Source organism: Poromitra crassiceps (assembly GCF_964638095.1).
Source record: "Poromitra crassiceps genome assembly, chromosome: 16".
NCBI classification, from domain to species: Eukaryota; Metazoa; Chordata; class Actinopteri; order Beryciformes; family Melamphaidae; genus Poromitra; species Poromitra crassiceps.
The window spans coordinates 5,054,017-5,072,856 of NC_139645.1; the positions used below are offsets into that span (position 1 = coordinate 5,054,017).

Below are 18,840 nucleotides of genomic sequence, written 5' to 3' on the forward strand. Positions count from 1 at the left end.
GACTTCAGTTCAGAGACGTCAAGATGTTGAGAGACATCTCTCCAAAGGTCTGTTGAGAGAGACTCTGTCCGTGAACGGCGATGGAGGACGACCCAGCGGAGGAAAGGTCACGATGTCAAGAATGTGTCGTGGTACGGTCTCACGTGTCTGTCCAGGATGATGGACGCTGTAAACAGTCTGCCGGAGCAGACGCACTTTGGGGAGCCGGTGGAAGAGGCCACATCACCCCCAGTGACAAAGAAGCTTGGGGCTTTGAATCCTGGTGGAATACACTGACACGCAGCCGTACACCTCCCCACCTCCCACCTCCCACTTTCTATTTCCACCGTTTGTTTTTCTACAGTGGTACCAGGAGAGCTGACCTCTGACCCGTGGCTCAGTCACGAGCTGCAAACCACAAAGAGCTGCAGGGAGCCTGTGAAGTCCTCCGGCACCGGCCTTCAATACTGTTGCTTTTATTTAGCGTGTGCTTTTGCTGCCGATACGGCAAAATAAGTATTTTCCACACCGTGCGAGCTAAGGCCAAACTAGACCTGTTGAATTTCATTTGAGATACAGACCAGTACCACAATTAACACAACTGTGATGGTGTGTCTATGTTCCTGGCTTTTTAAATCACTAGGGATCTCGCATGCCCGCTATGCGGCCTCGCCCGTCCTGCAGCTCGCCGAGCTGCCCCTGCAGCTCGCCCGCTGCGCGGCCTTGCCCGCAACTTGGCTGCTGTGTGGCCAATGGGACCAGCATCACTGATGAGGTCAGATTTATGACATCCCTGATGATGTCATCAGTGGGATTTATGACATCACCGATGATGTCACAGCGGGATGTATGACATCACGGATGATGTCACAGTGGGAATTTATGACATCACAGTGGGACGATCACAGTGGGACAAAGAAACCGAGCCCCAGCTCCCATTTATTTATACACTGATGACCTAAGTTCCAGCGAGATGCTGTGTAACTTGTTTTATGGTTTAGTAATAAAAAACTGACTTATGGATATCATAAAAAAATCCCTGTAGCCTTTTTCAAGCTCTTGTTTCAAGCTGAAAAGGACTTTGTGGGACAGTGAGTTAAAGTGAATAGCATGTGTTTGCAAGTGACTGACAAGTCCTCACTCTAACCCTAACCCATTGCTTCCTACCTGTTACTGTCTGAAGTGCTCAGTGTTACCAAAATAAAGCAGAATATGCTCGGACGATATCGTAAAAAAAAAGAGAGATTCTTACAGTTACCGTGCAATTCCTGTGATTTACGATGTAACGTTAACAAAGGAACTCACAGCCTGTCAATGTAGACGTATGGAATGTGAGGAGCAAGCGTGTCATTGGAGAGGCACGCTCATGTTTGGAGGCAGGGATGTGGTTCCACAGTGTATACATCTCCTCCTTCCAAATATGAAAAACATTAACCACATTAATGACAGCCTGGGCTTTGGCGATGGCGCTTCCTCAAACCCAAAATGCTGTATCCCCCGGTAACCATGGTCGAAAATTTCCACGCATTCATTCTGGGTCAAGCTCTTTCTTCTCAACGTCATTACCGATGATGCTCCACCACGGCTAGCATTCGACCCTAATGAGCTGGGGAGAACATGATTGTTTGAACAGCTTCTGGAGAAATTCAGGAGGTCCTTGGTCCTGACTGAGGCAAGCCTCCAAGTGGAAAGGCAACAATGGGTTCCTTTCATCAAGGTGGCTGTATCCTGACATGAACTTTTAGCGAGAGCATCTCCTGGTGCCAAAGGACAAAGTAATAATCGTGATATTAATAGCTACGAAAATATGAGCACTGCTGGAGCCACTGAAGTGAAAATGATTCCCGGAGTCTGTGAATAGTTGGCGTGAGTAGCAATAACACAGACGAGTCACTGAGAGGTGCAGTGACAGACTGTCTCAACCACTTATCCCCTTCAGTTCAGTCAGTGCAGTAAGATCACTCAAACTATAGTGGGCGCTGTACTTTCATATAATGCGCCTAATATATGAGACAACTTATGAGATATTTATAGATAAATGTACTATGCTATATTAAATTTGACGCCAAGAAATGCATTACTTTCCATATTTAGATGATGAAAATCCTATTAGATTCTAGAAGTTTGCTGATTAAAGTAATGAATATTAAATTCAATTTGATGGTTTGCGCCAGTTGAAAATGCCTATTTCCTCCCGTGCTGTCCATACTATGTTGAGGGAAGTAAAGAAAATATATATGTTTTTGAAGAAGGAAACAACACACTTCTCTCCTTAGTCTGTGAATAGTTGGCGTGAGTAGTGAGTAGTAGTAACAAAAGATTATATGTCGATTTTAGAAGACTGATGTTTTGTAACAAACAGTATAATGTTTATCATGTTATTTCAAATGCAAATTGATAATAATAATATAATAATAATAATAATAATAATAAATAAATAATTTATTGGATTTATATAGCGCCTTTCAAGACACTCAAAGCGCTTGACATATCAGAGGAGGGAGTGGGAGGAAACTCAACTCATCCACCACCGATGTGCAGCATCCACCTGGGTGATGCACAGCACCCAGTTTGCACCAGAACGCTCACCACACATCAACTATCACGGTGGAGAGTTGAGGACTGTTAATAATAATTGGGGGTAGGCAGGTACTTATTAATGTTATTACATCCAAATTTATAAGACTATATTTTGAGGTTAACCCCACAACCTACAGTCCAAACTTCAACCAAAATTATTATTCCAGTACTTATGCAGACCTCGTTTCATTCATGAGCTTTGACTTGAACTGAATTATGCACATCTTGTTAGGTCATGTTACCTTATGGAAACATCAGAAAGGTCCCATTCATCTAGCAAAAGAGTTACCTCATTGAACAGTGAGCAATGCTGATCAACTTTTGACACATGGAGGTCCATGAGGTTGACCTAGGCGTAATAGCGGGAGGCTGGCCCTGGTCATGAGGTTGACCTAGGCATCATAGCGGGAGGCTGGCCCTGGTCCATGAGGTTGACCTAGGGATGCTGGCCCTGGTCTGGTTTTGCTATAACGTGGTGTCGAGTGTCTTTCCTCTGGGGCTCCCTTCAACTGGGAGACCTTTTCCTGCCGTTTTCCCCACAGTATGATTTGGACTGGGACTACACAGTTGGTTTCTATTCCAAGTTGACCTCCTTGCATGTCCTGAAGCTGCTGCAGGACTGTGATCGGTTTAAGATACGATCTGGAGTTTCACACAAATGTTTACATATATTACATACATTACTGTATATATAAACAAACCCCTACAGGCTAAAAGTATATATACTGGTAAAACTCATGTTTGACAATCACATATACAACAAACGTATTAAAAGCTCAAACTCATTTCAGAGTGAAAACGTCTTCATTCAAACAAATCGTATGTATGTAATCTATGTAAAAGCATGTCGTGGGGTGACAGTGTTTCAACAGGTGGTGCCATACCGCAATTATGGATTCAACTTTCAAAGCTCATAGTATCAATTCCACTATTTATTCAACAAGCAATCTAGACAGCAAAACTTGTTTCAAAACACAGCCAATGTTGAAAACTAACTGATGATAACTACCATTGAAAGATAATTTATAACAGCATGTTACACATGGATTACTCCATTTCCACGGCCCCAGTGCTCCTTCACCTCAGTGATCCCTCATGCGTATGTCACCTGGACACAGGTTTCTGCCGTGTGCTGCTCCCTCGACTCTATGTACATTGTGTTTCTTCAATAGAGAGGCAAAGTGAACGTCACTTCCTGCTTCAGCACTGTACCAGAGATTTTCTTCCGCAATTTATTTTCCCATAGACATTTCGTAAAATGCTTATAAAAACACTTTTACTTGGGCAAACCAATCGGTTCAGCTATATTTAGAATCGGGAAAGACCATAGAACATAAAAAAAACTTTAAAAAAACAACATCGAAAAAATATTTTCTTTAAATCTGCAACAAAAAAAAAACGTTTTGGTCAGAGTGAAATGTTATGCGATCTCTCCTGTTTCTAAATATATCTGAACCGTTTGGTTTGAACAGGTAAAACTATTTTTATAAGCATTTTATGAAATGTCGATGGGAAAATGAATGGCGGATGAAAATCTCTGGTACAGTGCTGAAGCAGGAAGTGACGTTCACTTTGGCTGTCTATTCCTGAATTAGCATCACTATCATGCTATACTACCAACTGACAAAGCTGATTTGTGCTGTGCTTCTTTGACAAGTTAATTAGGCTACATAGGAGATATTTTTATTATGTATTTGGGCTATTCACTTTTGCTTCTTTTTACACACATGGATTGAAATGCAAAAGTAAATTGTGCACTTTAGCAGTGCTTCCTGCTATATTTCAAGAATTGTTAGAAGTCCTACGAGGAAAGTGTATTCATTTTTGCTGACACTTCTTGAAAATCACTATTTCACATCTTACCAGACAGCCAAAATCTTGTTTGTTTGTTTAATTTTAGTTTTTTCTCATGTTATTTTGAGTAGTTAGACAATAGGGCAGATTGGATTGAGCTGAACCCATTGCGTGTGGTAAATAATGTCCAGATTGTATTTGCTGCATAGGTTATGCTATGAATGAAATAATATTCTTTATTATACAAATGACAATGTGCAAAGTGTCACACTGTGTCACAAGTTAGATCTTATTTGGAGTTGTTGAGATCTGTTTGTTGGACAGTGGCCAGTAGAACCTTGTGATTGTACAATATGTCAAGGCGTGCGAAGTTGACAAAAGAGTTGTGGATCTTTCAACCTTCAAAGCGTCCAACTCATACACAGAACAACATCACGAGATATAGCTTGAAACCCTAACGGACGTTCCCGACTGAGAATAAGGGGTTTCTCAGCAAGGCATAAATAAAATGACTTAATAAAACAAAGCGTCCTTATCTCTGGAATACTTGTGAATTATAGCTCCCTTTGTAGTCTTTTATGTCCTCCCACATCAGTCCTGAGGACAAAACTCCAGACTAGCTTCTAGTCTCCATTACGTTAAGTCATCTAAAACCTCTCAGTGACATTTATAAGACCACACTGACCCGGCACAGGAAATCCACTCTGAAGGCAAGTGCACGTCTTGTCTCCGTCTCCTCGTAAGGACGACGCAATGCAAAAAGAATGTCAAACACCCAACATCTGTGTGTGACCCCATAGCGGTCCACCACCACAGAATTTTCCCTGATGTAATTCGATTAATTTCATAGCCTCCATGTGGGAAATGAAATGGTCACGTCAATTCCTTAAATATCCTTTCACTCAGATCTAGTATGTGTGCTGATAGGGGCTGCTGCTGACCAGGTAGATCTTTCACTCAGATCTAGTATGTGTGCTGATGGGGGCTGCTGCTGACCAGGTAGATCTTTGCTCGTCACTTTGTCCTCCGTGTGTGTTTCATAATACCGCCACCTTGTGTGTCGGATGTTGACGCGCACAGTACCCGTGTGTGTCAGTATGAGACGCAAATGGACGCACCTGTTTGGAGGCTGGAGCTGGTTCCTGGGGGGGGGGGGGGGGGGGGTTGAAGACCCTAACCCTAACCCTTCCACTGGAGCCCCTTCCCCCCCCCCACCACCATATCCAAACCGTAACCCCAACCAAGTGGCTGTCTAAACCCAACCCCCCTCACCCCCCCCCCCCCCCCGTGCCCCAACCCCAAGGTGTCACTTGACCTTTGCCTCACCCCAACCAGGTGCAGCGTGTTTAACGATGCGTCCGTGTGCGCCTCATACTGACGCACAAAGGTACCGTGCGCATCAACATCTGACGCACAAGCCGTTCAGATATATTTAGAAACAGGAGATCGCTTAACATTTCACTCGGACCAAAACGTGAAAAAAATACGGGTTTAAAGAAGATATTTTTTCGAAGTTTTGGTCCGAGCGAAGTGTTCTATGGTCTCTCCCGATTCTAAATAGGCTATAGCTGAAGCGTTTGGTTTGACTACCGTAAGTAAAACTATTTTTATAAGCATTTCATGAAATGTCTATGGGAAGACAAATTGCGGAAGATAATCTCTGGTACAGTGCTGAAGCAGGAAGTGACGTTCACTTTGCCTCTCTATGTGGATGAATAACTAATAACTCTCCCGTCCCTCAACAACTACTGTGGCGCTCCCCTTTACTGTAGCTTACTTACTGTACCCCCCCCCCCCCCAGGCAGCTGCTGCAGTGGAAGGCTGCTTGTTGCTAGGTAAACTTGGCAGCTACCAGCTGCTGCAGAGGAAGGCTGCTTGTTGCTAGGTAAACTTGGCAGCTACCAGCTGCTGCAGAGGAAGGCTGCTTGTTGCTAGGTAAACTTGGCAGCTACCAGCTGCTGCAGAGGAAGGCTGCTTGTTGCTAGGTAAACTTGGCAGCTACCAGCTGCTGCAGTGGAAGGTTGCTTGTTGCTAGGTAAACTTGGCAGCTACCAGCTGCTGCAGTGGAAGGCTGCTTGTTGCTAGGTAAACTTGGCAGCTACCAGCTGCTGCAGTGGAAGGCTGCTTGTTGCTAGGTAAACTTGGCAGCTACCAGCTGCTGCAGTGGAAGGCTGCTTGTTGCTAGGTAAACTTGGCAGCTACCAGCTGCTGCAGTGGAAGGCTGCTTGTTCCTAGGTAAACTTGGCAGCTACCAGCTGCTGCAGTGGAAGGCTGCTTGTTGCTAGGTAAACTTGGCAGCTACCAGCTGCTGCAGTGGAAGGCTGCTTGTTGCTAGGTAAACTTGGCAGCTACCAGCTGCTGCAGTGGAAGGCTGCTTGTTGCTAGGTAAACTTGGCAGCTACCAGCTGCTGCAGTGGAAGGCTGCTTGTTGCTAGGTAAACTTGGCAGCTACCAGCTGCTGCAGTGGAAGGCTGCTTGTTGCTAGGTAAACTTGGCAGCTACCAGTTGCTGCAGTGGAAGGCTGCTTGTTGCTAGGTAAACTTGGCAGCTACCAGCTGCTGCAGTGGAAGGCTGCTTGTTGCTAGGTAAACTTGGCAGCTACCAGCTGCTGCAGTGGAAGGCTGCTTGTTGCTAGGTAAACTTGGCAGCTACCAGCTGCTGCAGTGGAAGGCTGCTTGTTGCTAGGTGAACTTGGCAGCTACCAGCTGCTGCAGTGGAAGGCTGCTTGTTGCTAGGTAAACTTGGCAGCTACCAGCTGCTGCAGTGGAAGGCTGCTTGTTGCTAGGTAAACTTGGCAGCTACCAGCTGCTGCAGAGGAAGGCTGCTTGTTGCTAGGTAAACTTGGCAGCTACCAGCTGCTGCAGTGGAAGGCTGCTTGTTGCTAGGTAAACTTGGCAGCTACCAGCTGCTGCAGTGGAAGGCTGCTTGTTGCTAGGTAAACTTGGCAGCTACCAGCTGTGAATATTTGGAACCATATGAATGTGAAGCAAGGTGTTGCTGGAAATGAGCGGGCATGCCCAGTTGACTTCCTTCAATAAATAAAGGTTTAAAAAAAACCTGCCTAGGTCACTCTGTTATTAGCCCCTGTGTTTATGGGTCAGTGTGTGTATGTATATTAAGCTCAGGGTCACTAATGCCATATTTCCTCTGGCCGTTGGACACACCACACTAAGAAACAAGACTAAGAACGGATCTTACAAGTTTCTCTCATTTCTTTAAGTGTTCATAGCAATTCGTGTCTATTCAGATTTCTTTTGTTTATGTTGTGTTTTACAGGTTATTGGTGGGAGCCCCATATGAAATGAATGGCCCGTACCAGACGGGCGATGTTTATAAATGTTCGCTGAGCAAACGAATCAATGGCAACGGTTGCTCCAAGCTCAACCTAGGTATGGTATCGCAAAACACCACACAATATCTTCTGCCTATATTTATTTTCATATTTTTCATGTCTGCACGTTTTTTTTATGCACGTGTCTTCTTAATAAGTGTCATGGTGGCATGTGCGAAGCAGAAATGTGCATACCATACCACTCATTCCACATTTTTACAATTGGCCTTAATGGTTTATGTACATTTCCACATGTGCGTTATACCACACACCTCACCGCATTCCACCGTACGGGCCACATGTGTGTGTGGTGTCGGTTAGATAGGCACACGGAGATTTGTCAAGTAAAAACTTTTAGATCCAACGGATGTAGACACTGCTTTGGCTGGCTAGACGGCAATAACAAACCGAGGTCCCAGATGGTGGAAGTTCTCGCTCAGTTTGGTCTCCAAAAAGGAGAGAGCGTGTTATTGGTATGGGAGAGAGCAACCGGTATCGTTTCACTGAGATACATTTTTCCTCAAGGAAGGATATCTCTGACCAACGTCTCAGAGCGAAAGGACAAGATGAGGCTGGGAATGACGCTCACATCTAACCCCAAAGACAACAGCTTTGTGGTGAGACCTGTTTTCAAAACTCGTTGGAATGATGTTCTTCAAACATTACATATTGGAGAGGTCGTCCGTTTCAGCAGAACTTTGTGAGTAATAAAAAGAGCAATGGTCCAAAAAAAGATGAAAGAATAAGGAAACCACCATTATTATTTGACTACACGCTTCTCATACTGCAGCTCTACCTACAGACCTTCTCCCATGAACCTCATTTTGTGGAATCCACAATTGATTGATTGATTGATTGAAACGATTTATTTCAAACAGTTAAAACAATACATAAAGTGAAAAAAAACAGTAAACATAACAGTCTAATAGACTTCATCAAAAGGAAAATACGTAAACTCAAACATAAAAAAGGCGAACTGTTTGAATCATGTGCAGTAGGGTAATATACTGTTTCTGCTATACTGTAAGTGCTTTCATTTATGTTGCAGGCCTGTGGCCCACTGTGGTCCTACGAGTGTGGCAGCTCTTACTACAGCACTGGCATCTGCTCCAGAGTCAATGCAAGCTTCAAGTTCTCCAGAACCATAGCTCCTGCCTTTCAGAGTAAGCCTCAGTTACAGTAGCTTTCCCGATTGACAGAGGTTCATGGATTGTACTTCCCAGACATAGCTGGGGTTTCTTCCCTCATTTCTGACTGTGGGTTCTTCGCATGGATAACTGTGCGCTGTCATGATTCGTTTTCCACTCTAATTGTTTTTCAGGGTGTGAGACCTATATGGATATAGTGATTGTCCTGGATGGCTCGAACTCCATCTACCCTTGGTATGAGGTGCAGGCTTTCCTCATCAACATTCTTCAGAAGTTCTACATCGGACCAGGTCAAATACAGGTGTGTAAGGAAGGACTAAAAGCAGATAAGATGCATTGGTAATGTAACTTGCTGGATAACTATGAATACTGTTAGAACCATCGCAAACCGAACAAATCTTTCACTGCTGAACAGTGCAAGTCTTCTGATATCATAGTCAACTAAAACTGAGACGGAAAGGATGAAAGGAGTTAAAAAAACATTGTGGTCAATTGAAATACAAGTTTAAACTAGACTGTGCAAATAATAAAATAAATAATAAATGGGAAAACTAATTAAATCTGGCAATTCTACTTTTTTGCTGTATCGAAAACGTACCGAACCATGACACCATGTTGTATCGAACCGAACCGAACCGTGAATTTTGTGAATGGTTACCCCCCTAATGAATACTGGAGTACATTTATTCAATAGTCCCCCATTATATAATATACGTTTATTGTGCCACAGCCTATAATTTACTGTGCTTGTCAAAGTGCTTTTTTTTTTGCAGGCCACTCTGCTGAGGCTATTATAACATAATTTTTTTAACAGAAGACAGATGTTTAGCTGTGTCTCTACTCTCTGTCATAGATTGTACGTCGTTTGTGTGTTTTATTCATCAGGTTGGAGTGGTCCAGTATGGCGAGAAGGTGGTCCACGAGTTCCAGCTCAGCGACTACAAGTCGGTAGAGGAAGTAGTGAAGAGAGCGCGTAGCATTAACCAGCGTGGCGGAGAGGAGACCAACACGGCTCTGGGCATCAACGTGGCACGGTAGAGTTCCTGCAGCCACTACATGAACACATCAGCAGCACTCCTCCACTCTATCATCTGCTCTCATGAACACATCAGCAGCACTCCTCCACTGTATCGCGTCTGCTCTCATGAACGTATGAAACCTGTGTCGCCACAGCTCAGAGGCTTTCAAACAAGGAGGTCGTCGGGGCGCCAAGAAGGTGATGATCGTGATCACAGACGGAGAGTCGCACGACAGTCCTGATCTGAAGCAGGCCATCGAGGACAGCGAGAAGGACGGCATCACCCGCTACGCCATTGCCGTGAGTCCGCTTGACTAGATTCTTCACCTGGTTATGAGGCTCTCAACCGCTATATGGCTTTCGACTTTCGTTTTCTGATGGCTAATAAATTTCGAGTACGGTATTAAAACACTATAAACATTAAAGAGGTGACCTCATGGAGTTCAGCTATATAGCAGGCTTCTGTCGAGCCAAGTGGAGTACACGGCCAAACTGCTCAGAGCCCTTGGAGAGCTCTTAACTCTAAGCCTAGGAGAAGTGCAGTTAAAGGTGTAAATGATCTTCTACAGATCGACCACATGGTTCTTTGGTTGGTTGGTACCACTATTGGTATGGCTTAATACCATCCAGTGGCTTAGTTGGGCACGGGCATCTGAGCAAACGTCTCTGAGGTAATTTGGTTGCAAACCCATTGGAAATGGGTGACAGCATTGACATTGGTGTATAAAATGGCAACCGCCGTATTAAAATGTTCTAAAACTCAATGTTCTCAAACCTGGTCTTCATAGGTCCTTGGCTACTACAACCGTAGAGGAATCAACCCCGAGGCCTTCCTCAGCGAAATCAAGTACATCGCCAGCGACCCGGACGACAAGCACTTCTTCAACGTAACGGACGAGTCCGCTTTGAAGGACATCGTGGATGCACTTGGAGAACGCATCTTCAGTTTAGAAGGTTGTTGTTTTTTTTACAATGAATTAACATTCAGTAACCTAACAAGCACATAATCAACACAGCAATGCTGCTTTCATGTGAAAACCTCCTAACTCCACTTCACCGATGTTCATGCTTGAACTTAAATTGGAGGATTACACGGCTCGTTTATGGGTCCCCATTGGATCAACTCAAACATGCCTGGTGGTTAAAACTAAAAACCAAAAGCTGTTGTTCTCTTAGTTCGTGACATGTTGAATATGCAAGGTTTTCACATGACAGCGGTAATGGGCCTTTCGATGCTTCTTGCGACTCCTACGCCACCAGCCTAGTTAGATCATGATTGTGGTGGAGAGTTTATGTGGTGCTGCTGCAAAGGTTCAGACCTCTAAAAGAAGAAAAAAAAAAACTTGTTTTCCCCAGGAACCAGTAAGAACGGCACAGCGTTTGGCCTCCAGATGTCCCAGGCTGGCTTCTCTTCACACAACGTGGAGGTGAGACTTCTGCTAACCGAGTTCTTCTAATGTCATCTGTCAACGTGGAGAACAACTTTGTCTCCTCCATTCCTGGCACATCCTCATGACTCCTCCTCCCATCAACCTGCCATTTATCACTCTCCAGTCCACTCCCCGCTGAGATGTCTGCTGTGTGGCCCTCAGAGGCTTAGGTCATCCTGATTTAGGAGCCCCTGACAAGAGGAGACGGCAGACGTTTTCCACTTCACTCATCGAGCCACGGGATATAAGATACCGTTCATTCCCCGGGGAGACATACAAGCGAGAGTGTTGAGACAGCCAGGCTGGAGAAAGGGGTTGCTTGCTTTTCCACCCCGTTTGTTTTCGAGAGGTTTCTTGATTGTACCGGAGTAGAGCAGATAGCCGCAGGTGTGCTGGCTTTGAGGCTGATGCAGCTGGAGGAGGAGGAGGGTAGATAAGGCAACAGTCTCCACACTGTAGCTGCTATTCATACCGATTCAATGCTTTCCATTTCTTTTCTCGTTTTTTTTTGGGGTCGATGTCTCCGTTCTAAATCCCAGGTTGACATTTACCGATGCAACAGCTTTGATTTTCCAGTTCCCCTCCACGGCACAACTTGTCCAGGGAGCAATAAATAATATCCCCCGTTTATGACGGAAATAAATAAATAAATAGCAGAAGCTGCAGCTGGGTGGCAGGAATGGCTGGAAATATTCTCTCTCTCTCTCCACAAGGCTGGATTCCAGGGATAGCACTTGCTCTCCACAGCGGCAAACCTGAGTGTTGAGAGTAGGAGAACACTTATTGGAAAGAATGCTGGGGCTTTAAAAAGGAGAAAAACAGCCCCCGAAGGCACAGATGGTTTTGTTGAACGCGATAATGTGCCGACTTGGACGACTTGCTTATGTCATCATGCATATCCAGACATCGCATGCGTCCTAGCAATCTCTCGATCTGCCTTTTGTTTAGATTTCTGCATCTAAACAATAACGCTGAAAAATAACCTGTGGTCGGAAAGAAACGGAGCGCTCGGTTTTAGTCAAATTGCACTGCCCCTATAGCATAGTTGCAGTTGATTCCTCTGCGTTTACCATGATGCAGAATATGTATTACTTGTAGGGCTGTGAATCTTCACTGGCCTCACGATTCGATTACGATTCAGAGGGCTACGATTCGATCATAAAATGATTATCGATGCATCTCGATGCATCTTACATTAAATCGATGCATCACTTTTTTCCCGCAATACATGATTTATTTTTTCTCACTTTCTTTTTTCTCACTGTGTGGCTGCTTTTCAAATAAAAGTGCATTCGGAATTGCATTGTATTATGATCCATAACGAAAATAAACAAATGCATGTACTTCCATTATATTTGATTCGATTTTTGACATTTGTGAATCGATGCAGAATCGTGCACGTCCGCATCGCGACGCATCTTATAATCGATTATTTTTGACACCCCTAAGTACTTGTATGTTAAATGGCTACAGTATGTGCTGTATCCTGCATACATTTCTGTCTGCTTATTCATGTTACTTGGACCAGCGGCTATGCCCCCTCTCTGATAACCAACTGGCGAGCATGGGAGCCGTTCTACCACAACTGGCTTGACAGCCATCCAAGCAAAAGACACATGGCTGGGATAGGATGTCCCTACATGCAAAGGGAATAGAGGAAGGTCACTGGTTTTATGACTCCGTGTTGTTTTGGGGTTTAATTCATTTGCCATGGAGACCGTTCTGACCAAAACAGATAACCACATAAGCTAACATCGCTGTCGGAGAGTGACGTAGACGGTGCAAAGCTCGGTGAGCACACCATTCCGTCTCTCGGGAAGGAATCGGAAAGTGGTCCAATATGCTAACACTGGAAAATGTGTTGTCGGCATATAATGGCAAAAAACACCGAGTTCATTAAGATGTAGAAGCCTATCATTACAGTGTCATAGATTCAAAGTATGGTGAACAAATGTCAACCACGGAAGCGAGGAACCCCCTCCTCTCTATTCTCCTCATGTCTGTGGATAATCGCACTTGCCAGTGCCTTTCCTTTCTTGAATAATGGTTTAGAAATACATACTAATCACGTTTTCTTAACAGTGACAGTGATTTAACACTAGATTGATAATGTACTTGGAACCTCCAGCTTGCTTGCATATTATTGCCTGTAATTGTCCAAATGTGTGTTCTGATTCTGATGTGTCTTTCACAACTGGCGATGAAATACAGCTGCTTAATTGATTGTGCACTTAACTCAGCCAGTAGTTTTTAAATCCATTTTGACAGGAGGGAGAAGGAAAATGTATTGAATGTGGGTAGGCAGGCAGACTTGGGTTCTGACTCATTTACTGCTTTTAAAGCTGGTGTTGGCAGAGGGTGAGCTGGGCCATCCAATTCTAAATACACATGTTTGGTTTGCTGCACCAAGGACAGAGACAGGAGGATCTGCATCAGTAGATGTTTAGCCCATCTGTTTTGAGCCATCTAAAAACCCAGTGACCTCTGTAGTTATTATTATCAATCATCATCTTCATCATCATCATCACCAAGATTTGGCTTTGAGTTAGAGCAGAGGTTTTCAAAGTGAGGGCTGCAAACAGTTTCAGGGGAGGCTCAGTGAATACAGTAGAAGTGGGGAAAAAATATTACATTTAGTTATTACATTTAGTTATCAAAATAGCCGAAATCTGTGTGATTTGGTTAAAAAGATAGTTCAGAGATACAGTATTTTTGGTGAATATTTTCCCCACTTTCCCAGAGTCGGAAACAAATAAATGCCTTCAGACAGACCCTTTTTAATGTTTTTGGTGTAGTCTGAATTATGTCAAATAGCAATATCAGGCTATCTTGACTCAATTATTGAGTATCTAGGATCAAATAACATACAGTAATCATGGTCCCATAGGCATTCAGGAATTCAGGGTAGGCCCACAGTCTCAGACTTTGAAAACCCCTGAGTTCGAGCGTTACCTGCCTGACATCGAAGTGAGCCAACAAACATAGGCTACACAGATTGTGCTCCAGAGTGGTGGTGGTCACATGTTGCTATGTTACTAGATTCCATCAGCATGATGAGTGTATTATGTGCAGTGTACTCCTGGCATATGCAGCACAGGCAGAACAACCACACCAAACTCGACTAACAGACCGAGATAAATTGTTACCATACACACTGCACCTCGCCCTACAGGATGGCATTCTGGTGGGTGCTGTGGGGGCCTACGACTGGAACGGGGCGGTGCTGAAGGAGACCCGCCAGGGGAAGGTGGTCCCTCCCAAGTCCTCCTACACACAGGAGTTCCCCGAGGAGCTCAAGAACCACGGTGCCTACCTGGGTGAGGAATGCAGCCATTCTTTTATAACTGGCAGGTGGCAAATTGCCAGTTGCTACTAGCAAAAATCAAATAAAACGCCACGTTAACTGGGGAGTTCCTACCGGCAAACCTGGGTATGATTTCTCAACCCCCAGTTGCTCCCAGCACGTCATTTGACGTCATTTGAGTGATGTAGTCTATGTGATACGCAGGTATACAGGATGCGAGTATACCCACTTAAAAATGTGCAAAGATAGGCAACAATATAATTTTGTGACAGAACTTTCACTTCAGAGAGTTTGTCTAGCAAATACCGGGTAGATAAGTGCAGGTGAAGATGATTTTGTCCAGAGTTCCATGACTCTTTGTATTGTGGGTAGAGAGATAACAGCGAAACTTTGATCAAAACTAAATTCTTGAATTGTCCTAACGTCTTGTGAATGAAATTAATGATTATGTAATTGTGTTAACTTCTTGTAAATGAAATAATAATGAATATATAAGGAAATAATAACAATTCATCAATGATGGGGATCTCCTGGAAACGCCTCACTCCAAGCTGAAATTTACAGTATACCCACGACAATAAACTAGGCTACACCACTGCGTCATTTCAACATGGCGCCCACGATTGTAAGAATTTAAAACATATTTTTGACACTTTTTCTTTTTCTTTTCAACAATAGCAAGCCTTCAGACCAATCAGCATACCAATACAATAGTTGGTTAAACCCATACAACTAAACGTCAATGTTGTTATTAGCTGTTAGCTTAGGCTATTAGCATCCATGGTTTTGTGACTTGAAGCCTGATGCTCAAACGCACGTAGGTCGGAGATGACACGTTCGCCACTTGCCACTGGTCAGCTCCTACCATAAACGAATGCAGCATAAGAGTCTCTCGAGTCAGTGTTCAAGTCCAAGTACAAGTCCCCCATTACCTGAGTCTGAGTCCAAGTCCAGAGTTACTGAACATGAGTGTGAATCCACATGTACTGTACAGTAGGTGGAACACACGTGTCCGCCCTTGCGCTAAATTGAATAATGTCACGGTATTAATATAGCTATCAATATCTTATGCTAAATTATTAGGGCCTATTACAAAAAACGACAAAAAAAACCTGAGTCCTCGTCTCCAACTTCAGAGTCTGAATGCATGAATGCTCGAGTCCAAGTCTGAGTCTGAGTCATCAGTGCTCAAAGTCCAAGTCGAGTCCCAAGTCCTGAAAATGAGTCCAGGACTCGAGTCAGAATTCTGGACTCAGGGGGTACGGTGGTGCAGTGGTAAGCTCTGTCGCCTCACAGCTCGAAGGTCCTGGGTTCGATTCCCACCTGGGACGCTGTGAACGCTGAAGGAATGCGTGCCCGTCCGCATGTCCTCAATTGCCCACCGCCCGGGTGGGGTCGTCAAAAGGGCCCTTCTGTGTGGAGTTTGCATGTTCTCCCCGTGCCCCCTGGGGTTTCCTTCATATAGGAACCCCTTCACCAAAACATGCAATATCCTGGTTGCTGAAGTGGCGCCTCCTCTGGTCGTTAGGGGCGCCTGTTCGGAGGGAGGGGAACTGGTTGGTATAGCGTGATCCTCCCACATGCTATGTCCTACCGGTGAAGCTTCCCGTCAGGTGAAAAGAAGCGGCTGGCTAACTGCCCATGTCTCGGAGGAAGCATGGAGCCAGTTTTCGGCTCTCCCCAGATCGGCAGAGGGTGGAGCAGCAACCAGGATAAATACATTAAAATTAGCACTAATGGGGGATAAAAATGGGATCAAAAAATCGGGGGGAAAATATTAAAAAATAAATAAAATCTGGACTCGAGTACTACAACACTGCCCTGAGGCGCAGAAATCATTTGTCTGTTGATGGAGTGAAAGACGCAGGAGGAGGAAAAATAGTGAGGGAAAGTATAAATAATAATTTTGTTATTTTAGTAATGAAGGATGTGCTTGAACACCCTTTTCCAGCGCTTAGTTACAATCTCAACCTTTCATCTCTGCTTGCACCCTCTTTCTCTGGCCGAGCCGAGCCATGTGTGGTGGCAGGGCCTGGTGGAAGACTTGTGGTTTAGCACTGACAGTCCTAGCTGCAACCCATCTCTGTAAAGTGCTCCATCGCTCCACTGGCTTCCCACCACACATCCAACTCCATCTCACCCCACTTCCACACACACACTTCTGCTTTCGCCATCAGCGGCTTGTCCCTCTGCCTATACCCGCCGGGCTGCCAGTGGAGGCCATGCTACACTCAATAGGAATACAAGGTGGAAGCATCATTCTGGACATGGTTGGAGAGAGGGAGGCAGAGAGAGAGAGAGAGAGAGAGAGATGGGAACAGAGAGTGGTATAAAGATGAGAGATGAACGTGGAAAAGGATACTGGGAGAAATTTCAATGGAAGTGCCGTAGCAGGCAAAGAAAGACATATGAGAATAGTGAGAAAGAGGAAAGTGGAGTGTGCGCATGGCTGAATGCAGTTCATTTCGAGTTATTTTAGAATCGCAGTCATTCAGTTCCATCGCTATGAATGACATCGGACCTCTAGGCTACACACCAAACAGTGCCGTTAATGTCCGTTAGATTACAGTGGTTCTTAAATGGGGGTCCGGGGACCCCCAGGGGTCCGTGGCACTTTGCCAGGGGGTCCGCAAAACGTTTTCAGGAAAATAAATTTTTTATTTTTTTGGGGTCAAAAGCTTCATAGTTCAACGAAAATATTTGATGCTTTAAATCTAAAATGGTTGATGGATTACATTCTAATCTAACAAACCTATCAATTTAGAAGTCAAGCACGTTACCGTGGAAACAATTAAGCTTAAAATCACAAATCAGAATGAGGGGGTCCCCGGTATATTTTCTATCTTGTAAGGGGTCCTTGGCTGAAAAACCTTTGAGAACCTCTGCGTTAGAACACACATGCAGGTGACACACCACTAGAATGCATATATTTGGCCCGTTGATAATGATGCTGTGCAGAGTTGAAAGACTGGGGTTCACCATCACCACACACTCTGTGGAAACAAGTTGACATTCCTCTCAAACATTCAATAATCGGTCGAGAAGAGAAACTGCAAAGTGTAACCATAGACGGTATAAAGATATGGACGTAGCTAGCGTGACGTCACCCATTGGTCTCTGGACTCCCGATTTGCAGCCTCGAGTTTTGCCAAAGACGATGTGATTTCAAGCAAGACGGCCCAACTTCAACTCACTTCCTGTCATTTTGTCACGCGCGTTTTGCCCATGGCTTTCCACGGACACGCCCACTTTGGAGGTTTTCGGCCGGTCTGAGTCTATTGGAGTCAATGGGAAAAGTCAACGTGATCTCAGATTATGACAGATCCCTTCACCCCATATTCATTAAAGTAAATATTCGGCCCGTTCTCTGAAGCCACATAATCTTCAGAATATTCTGACACTAAAATGGCAACAGGAGCGATTAGCTAAAGCTGAAGTTTGTTAATGTAGTAGCTAAATCTGTGGCTAGATTTTTTTTTTTTTTTTTTTTAATAGAATATCTTAGTTTCTGCTTACTTGAGAGAATTGTTGTCTGTGAGTGGAGGTAGACTTGACATGTGTTTATTATATCATCAGGTTACACGGTGACTTCTGTGGTGTCAGCCAGAAATGGCCGTCTGCTCGTAGCTGGAGCTCCTCGCTTCAACCACACCGGCAAGGTGATCATCTTCACTCTGAAGAACACTGGCAACCTCACCATCCTGCACGCCCTCAAAGGCCAGCAGGTAACCTCACCATCCTGCACGCCCTCAAAGGCCAGCAGGTAGCGTCCAACACAATCCTACGCACTGATCGTGACGCATTCAAAAATATGTACCATTTCTGTCGTTGATTTTTCTGTGACATCTCACTTGATTTTCCTTTTTTCTTCTTCTGTGACACATTGATACCACCTGAGGGTTTCATCTCACAATCTAACAATCAGCATCTTTTCAAAGGAGATATAGGTCTGTGTTATTATTAGCCCTATTAGAGAGGCAAAGTGACCGCCTACTTCCTGCTTCAGCACTTGTACTAGGGCTGTCACTTTTCATTCGAAATTCGAATGCAACTTCGAATGTGGGGGAGGGGTTCGTGTTCGATATGTAAATTGACTGTTCCATTTTTTTTTTTTTTATTATTAATTTTTTATTATTATTTTTTTATTTTTTATGAACCAAAATTAACCAACTGCTGCTTGCTGGTAATGTTAATCCCATGTCAGAAAAAGTCTCCAGATTTGTTGCGTTAGAAAGATTGTCTCCAGGGTCTGAAAA

General features: G+C 44.3%; 1 protein-coding gene across 1 annotated transcript in view; it reads left to right on the forward strand.

The window, feature by feature from the left end:
- LOC310791653 (integrin alpha-11-like) overlaps window positions 1-18,840 on the forward strand; it is a gene marked incomplete at its 5' end in the record, with an annotated part of 85,784 nt that overhangs the window by 22,688 nt on the left and 44,256 nt on the right. Inside the window, 10 exons of the mRNA XM_083653303.1 lie at window positions 7,630-7,742; window positions 8,210-8,301; window positions 8,733-8,847; window positions 9,006-9,133; window positions 9,718-9,866; window positions 10,006-10,150; window positions 10,639-10,804; window positions 11,207-11,277; window positions 14,453-14,597; window positions 18,161-18,309. Coding sequence (XP_083509429.1) covers window positions 7,630-7,742; window positions 8,210-8,301; window positions 8,733-8,847; window positions 9,006-9,133; window positions 9,718-9,866; window positions 10,006-10,150; window positions 10,639-10,804; window positions 11,207-11,277; window positions 14,453-14,597; window positions 18,161-18,309 — 1,273 coding nt within the window. The remainder of the gene's footprint in view (window positions 1-7,629; window positions 7,743-8,209; window positions 8,302-8,732; window positions 8,848-9,005; window positions 9,134-9,717; window positions 9,867-10,005; window positions 10,151-10,638; window positions 10,805-11,206; window positions 11,278-14,452; window positions 14,598-18,160; window positions 18,310-18,840) is intronic.